Source organism: Squalius cephalus (assembly GCF_949319135.1).
Source record: "Squalius cephalus genome assembly, chromosome: 18".
Taxonomy (NCBI): Eukaryota; Metazoa; Chordata; class Actinopteri; order Cypriniformes; family Leuciscidae; genus Squalius; species Squalius cephalus.
Window position 1 is genome coordinate 36,560,103 of NC_137139.1, and position 6,833 is coordinate 36,566,935.

At 45.3% G+C, this 6,833-nt stretch overlaps 1 protein-coding gene across 2 annotated transcripts in view; it reads right to left on the reverse strand.

Annotated features, from left to right (window-relative positions):
- Positions 1-6,102, reverse strand: part of LOC307145314 (kinesin-like protein KIF1C) — a 50,169-nt gene extending 44,067 nt beyond the window's left edge. For both annotated transcript variants that reach the window (XM_079848344.1, XM_079848343.1), the window contains exons 1-4: positions 5,640-6,102; positions 1,996-2,099; positions 689-765; positions 1-104 (exon numbers count right to left, since the gene is read on the reverse strand). The exon at positions 1-104 is cut by the window's left edge and continues 76 nt beyond it. In XM_079848344.1, the coding sequence (XP_079704470.1) occupies positions 1-104; positions 689-765; positions 1,996-2,098 (284 nt within the window). In that variant the 5' untranslated portion in view covers position 2,099; positions 5,640-6,102. The remainder of the gene's footprint in view (positions 105-688; positions 766-1,995; positions 2,100-5,639) is intronic.
- Between the last annotated feature and the right edge of the window lie 731 nt (positions 6,103-6,833).

Here is a 6,833-nt window from a genome sequence, read left to right on the forward strand (position 1 = left end):
TAGGCGAATATGCAGACGTTGTATCCCTCGAACGCGTGCAGCAGCATCTCCTCCCCGATGTCCAGATACACCCGCCGCTGGGACGCGAACGCCGGGTCATCCTCCTGCACACACACACACACACACGCACACACACACACGGGATAGTGAGTTCAGAGCCTCAGGTGACAGCAGCACACACACACACACACACTCTCACACACACACACACACTCACACTAGTGTTGTCAAAAGTATACTGAAATTTTAAGAATGTGATGCTTTGAGCGCTGTTGAGCGGAATCGTAAACGCCTCTGATTGGCCGCTGTGTTCACGAGCTCATCAGATCTGTCTGTGATTGCCTACAGTGATCAGCGCTTCAAAAACATGTTGTAAATATACATCAGTGAGGCTCTTCAGCGAGTGCTTACACAGACACACACGCGAGCGTTTGAAAGCTGGACCGGACCACTGATAGACGGATGCTCTCAAATGCTCCCGTGTGCAGATCACTGTAGCCAATCACAGACAGATCTGATGAGCTCGTGAACACAGCGGCCAATCAGAGGCGTTTACGATTCCGCTCAACAGCGCTCAAAGCATCACATTCTTAAAATTTCAGTATCGACTTGGTACTGAAGTCGGTACTTTTGACAACACTACACTCACACACACACTCTCGCACACCGCAGCAGTGCAGGACCGTACCGTAGTGTGAGACCAGTAGGAATAGTCGAAGCTGAAGTTCTTGGCCGCTTCTTTGGGCTGTTTGGGGTTCCAGATGCCTGAGAAGAGCAACACACACACACACTGAGAACATACCAGGATATCTATAAACTAATCATAATAAATAATAATAATTGTATTGTCTGTGTGTGTGTGTGTGTGTGTGTGTGTGTGTGCGATTGAGAGTGAGTGAGCGTGCGTGAGTGAGTGAGTGAGTGAGTGAGTGAGTGAGTGAGTGAGTGTGTGAGTGTGTGAGTGAGTGAGTGAGTGAGTGAGTGAGTGAGTGAGTGTGTGTGTGTGTGTGTGTGTGTGTGTGTGTGTGTGCGATTGAGAGTGAGTGAGCGTGCGTGAGTGAGTGAGTGAGTGAGTGAGTGAGTGAGTGAGTGAGTGAGTGAGTGAGTGAGTGAGTGAGTGTGTGTGTGAGTGTGTGAGTGAGTGAGTGAGTGAGTGAGTGAGTGAGTGTGTGTGTGTGTGTGTGTGTGTGTGTGTGTGTGTGTGTGTGCGATTGAGAGAGTGTGAGTGAGTGAGTGAGTGTGTGTGTGTGCGATTGAGAGTGAGTGTGTGTGTGTGTCTGTGTGTGTGTGTGTGCGATTGAGAGTGAGTGTGCGTGCGTGAGTGAGTGAGTGAGTGAGTGAGAGTGTGTGTGTGTGTGTGTGTGTGTGTGTGTGTGTGTGTGTGTGTGTGTGAGTGAGTGAGTGAGTGAGTGAGTGAGTGTGTGTGTGAGTGAGTGAGTGTGTGTGCGATTGAGAGAGTGTGAGTGAGTGAGTGTGTGTGTGTGCGATTGAGAGTGAGTGTGTGTGTGTGTGTCTGTGTGTGTGTGTGTGTGTGCGATTGAGAGTGAGTGTGCGTGCGTGCGTGAGTGAGTGAGTGAGTGAGTGAGTGAGTGAGTGAGTGAGTGAGTGAGTGAGTAAGTGAGTAAGTGAGTGTGTGTGTGTGTGTGTGTGTGTGTGTGTGAGTGAGTGAGTGAGTGAGTGAGTGAGTGAGTGAGTGTGTGTGTGTGTGTGTGTGTGTGTGTGAGTGTGTGTGAGTGTGTGTGTGTGTGTGTGTGTGTGTGTGTGCGAGTGAGTGTGGGAGTGTGGGAGTGTGAGTGTGTGTGTGTCTGTCTGTGTGTGTGTGTGTGTGTGTGTGTGTGTGTGTGTGTGTGTGTGTGTGTGAGTGTGGGAGTGTGAGTGAGCGAGTGAGCGTGTGTGTGTGTGTGTGTGTGTGTGAGTGAGTGAGTGAGTGAGTGAGTGAGTGAGTGAGTGAGTGAGTGAGCGAGCGAGTGAGTGTGTGTGTGTGTGTGTGCTCACAGGTGGTGTTTCCCTGCATCTGTATGATACATTTAGCATCTCGGCTGGTTTCGCGTGAGTTGAAGGGTCGAACTCTCACTGCTACCTTCACTGAGGCGGCCATGCTGAAACACAAGACAACAGCCAATCAGGGATCATACGCACGTCACAAGGTCTCTCCTGACCAATCAGACGTCAGAGGTCAGAAATGTTCCTCTGCAAATCAAATTAAACTCTCAGAAGCAACAGCTGTGCTGAGAAGGGAAGGCTACAGTGTTCAGTTCGCATATGAAACAACATGCAACAACATTGTTGTACGTTTAATGTACCAAGCTGTCAATCCAATTCAAGTCAAGTGTGTTGCATTGTGGGATACATACGCCAAATTTTGACAAATGTTTGTTCCATTCGTATATAAATCCACAAAGACAGAAAGACATGAGAGTGAGAAACACTTTCCAGTAGTGTGTTCTCCGCTCATTTCCCTCTGTGTGTGTGTGTGTGTGCGCTTTAACACATTCCAGCTGTGTGTGTGTGTGTGTGTGTGTGTGTTGCCATGCCAACAGTGCTGTTTTGAACTCTTGTACTTGTCAGTCACACAAATCACAAACTAAATATATTTAAAGAGACGTTCACAAGCCTGAGATCTCGTTAGGATCTGACATGTGACTCTGAATGAGCAGAAGAACAGTAATAGAAATATTACCATTGTAATATCTCGGAGGAAAATACAGAAATTGAGTGTTAATAATGTTTAGTTAAGTCTAATAATGTTAAGTCGCTTCGGACAAAAGCTTCTGCTAAAAAAAAAAATGACTAAATGTTTTGGTAAAAAATAAGGTTTCCTCTGTTAACACAGGTTATCTATATTATTTTAATGTTCCTAATGTTGTGTTTTCTCCTACAACAGCTTCACATTCATCCAAGGTCAAATACACTTTAATGTCCTCATAATCTCCACTGCACATCAGCTCTTTGTCTGATTCAGTCTCTCTAAACCCCGCCTCTCTGAGAGCTACTCTGCTGTGATTGGTCAGAAAGCAAATGCTCATTATCATATCTGAATCTCAGCTCTTGATCACAGTGATGCGAACAGTAACGATGGCGTGGGTTTCGTTTCACCGTATCAATCTCAGAAAACAGCGTCTTCTCCACACGAACAACACGAACCAAACTCTTCCAGTCTCAGATACACTAGTGTTTGAGGGCGGGGCCAAGAGACGCTGCTCAGCCAATCAACACCAGAGGCGGGGATTATGCTAATATACAACTACAGTGTTTGAGGGCGGGGCCAAGAGACGCTGCTCAGCCAATCAACACCAGAGGCGGGGATTATGCTAATATACAACTACAGTGTTTGAGGGCAGGGCCAAGAGACTCTGCTCAGCCAATCAACACCAGAGGCGGGGATTATGCTAATATACAACTACAGTGTTTGAGGGCGGGGCCAAGAGACGCTGCTCAGCCAATCAACACCAGAGGCGGGGATTATGCTAATATACAACTACAGTGTTTGAGGGCGGGGCCAAGAGACGCTGCTCAGCCAATCAACACCAGAGGCGGGGATTATGCTAATATACAACTACAGTGTTTGAGGGCGGGGACAAGAGACTCTGCTCAGCCAATCAACACCAGAGGCGGGGATTATGCTAATATACAACTACAGTGCTTGAGGGCGGGGCCAAGAGACTCTGCTCAGCCAATCAACACCAGAGGCGGGGATTATGCTAATATACAACTACAGTGTTTGAGGGCGGGGCCAAGAGACGCTGCTCAGCCAATCAACACCAGAGGCGGGGATTATGCTAATATACAACTACAGTGTTTGAGCTATATCACACACTACATGAGAGATTATATCTGGAAAAGCATAATAGTGGCGATCTAGTGAACAATACTAACCCTGAACACACAGTTACCAGTGTGTGTGTGTGTGTGTGTGTGTGCATGAGTGAAGATCAAACACAGTCAATCATAATGAGATCATCACCAAAGTTAAAGATTACACTGTCAGATCAATACAACAACACTGAACCAATCAGGAGAATCCTGCAACTCACACTAGGGCTGTGCGATCTGACGACTTTATATCGTGATCAATCACGAAGACTCTTCAAGCGAATCGTAGAGATCGTAATCTTTTATTTTGCGCAGTGCTCACATTCTCTGTCATTAGCTGATTAGCTTCATTAGCTGATTAGCTTCATTAGCTGATTAGCTTCATTAGCTGATTAGCTTCATTAGTTGTGGTCTCTGTTAAACAGTTTTGTCGAGATACGTTACTGGATAGAACTGTTAAACAAAGAATGTAAACTGTATATGAAAGAGTATCATAGCGTTTGCTTCTATATTAATATTAATACCTTCTCATGTACCGTCAGCCTTCAGCGTACGCACACTTATATCTCACTGTCATATTCGTGTCATTCTCACTGTGATCCATGTAAAATTAGTGTTACCTTGCCTTTTTACTCATATTTTCTCCAAACTATTTCTTTATTTGTGAAAAATACAGTAATATGATTAACAGAATCAGAATTACATCTAAAGTAAGTCGGTTTAATTTTCACATTATTTCGGCCAGTCTGCTCTTTTAAGATATCGGCTCGATGTCGGTCGGCACTAGTTTAATGACTATTCTGGAAACGGATTGTTTAATGCTGTGTTTTAAATTGTGAAATAGATCCATAGGCTTGTCCCAGTGTGGATATTCTCCATAGTACATCTCAAAACTGGGAAGATCGTGATTCCTGATTGTTTGTTTTAAGATCGTGATATAAAATTTTGGGAAGATCTCCCACCCCTAACTCACACTCACACCCACTCACACACACACACACACACACACGCACACACACACACACACACACACACACACACACACACACACACACACACACACACACAGAGTCAGAGGGTGTTTAAAGGACAGAAAGGAATGTCATGTGTGTTTGGCGTTTAGCTGCTCCAGCTGTCACAATGAACACACACACACACACACAGATCTAATGTGTTCAGACATGTTGTGTCTCTGTTGCTCAGAATTAAACTTTAGTTCTAGATGATGATCTGGTTCCGGACAGTTTTACAGTTTAAAGTGAGCAGAAACACACACACTTCTGCTAAAACGCTGAATCTGCAGCAAATACACGATTATTATCAGTATCTGTCACACAGATGACTCACACACACGAGTCCGTGTAACTAAAGGTTTGTGAGACTTTTAGCTTTATTAATCAGCATATTAGAGCCATTCAAAATAAACAATGTTACAATTTCGATATTTTTTTTTTTAGAGATGTTAATGTGAAGACAGAAAGCATCGAATAGACGCGTTATCCGTGTGTTGTGCTCATAATGAGAGTTTTGATTATTATATGTACGTTGTTTGTTTATAGTAGGCTAGTTTATTACTTTGTGCAAAATATATGGGCCATATTTAAAAGGTAAACCCTGTGTGTTTCCCCAGTCCCTGTGCCATACACACAGAACATATGGTCTAATCTTTTATATTCATATCCATTTGGGAGAAATACTTGATTCTTTTTTGGGTATTATTGTTATAAATCTCTGCTTTGGCTCTTGGGGCCCAGTATCTCTGTTAAAGGGTTCAACTGTACATGATGACTGTACTGTTCAGATCTATCCGGTTCTCAGAGACTCACCTTCACCGAGACCCGTCGGATGAGAGCTTCCCGTGAGTCACCGTCAGTTTACCGTCAGTTTCCGTGAGTTTACCGGAGGACGCGGGCGGGGGCGCTGCGGCTCTCCGTCTCTCTGACTTTCACTCGAGTTATATTTAAAAACAAACTTTGACACGGTCTTTTCTCTTCTATTTGCGCGTCTGACGGGCGAATCTCCCTCTCGTTGAGCCCCGGGGCCGCGTGAGAAACTTCCCCGCGGAGGCCGCGCGCGCGTCTGGTCACCCGCAGTGCCGTCGGTGACGCGCTCTCCCGCCGCTGGAACGCGCGTCCGGTGTGTTTCGGGTCCGATTAGGATGATTTTAGGGAAAAGAAAATTAAAAATATTGAGGAAAAAGTCGCCGCTGGCCGCGGTGTGTGCGCGCGCCCCCCACCCCGTCCCGTCCTGTGCTCGCGCAGCCGAGGGTCCAGCGAGTGACGTCACGACAGCGAACCGGACACCGGGGCGGAACCTTAAACACACACACACACACACACACACACACACACACACACACACACACACACAGAGAGAGACAGAGATACAGTCATTTAACAACACACTATATAAGCTTATATTAGCAGCGGAATGTCTGTGCACTTTATTCTGACTATATTCTCCACATTTTAGAACAATAAACAAAAACAGGAGGTGGAAAAAAATGTGAACAACAATTCAGTTATGTATACAAATGTAAAGAAATTCACACGCGTTTAAAATCTTTAGATCAAAGAGAAACAAATTCAGTCAAATCAAATGTATTCCAATGTATCACCGGTAGCGCGCACGCACGCACGCGCACAATGTTACAGCTTTATTTGAGTTTTGCTCTGAATATGATTCAAAGTATTTCTGTGGTGTTTTACAGTGTGTTTATTATTGTGATTTTAGTGTATAGGCACGTGACAGTCACATGTGTGTGTGTGTGTGTGTGTGTGTGTGTAAGAGACAGAGAGAGTGTGCATGTGTGAGAGAGAGAGAGACAGAGAGAGAGAGAGAGAGAGAGAGAGAGTGTGTGTGTGTGTGAGTGATAGAGAGTGTGTGTGTGTCTGTGTGTGTGTGTGTGTGTGTGTGTGTGTGTGAGAGAGAGAGAGAGACAAAGAGAGAGAGAGTGTGTGTGTGTGTGATAGAGAGAGAGTGTGTGTGTGTGTGTGTGAGAGAGAGAGAGAGAGAGAGAG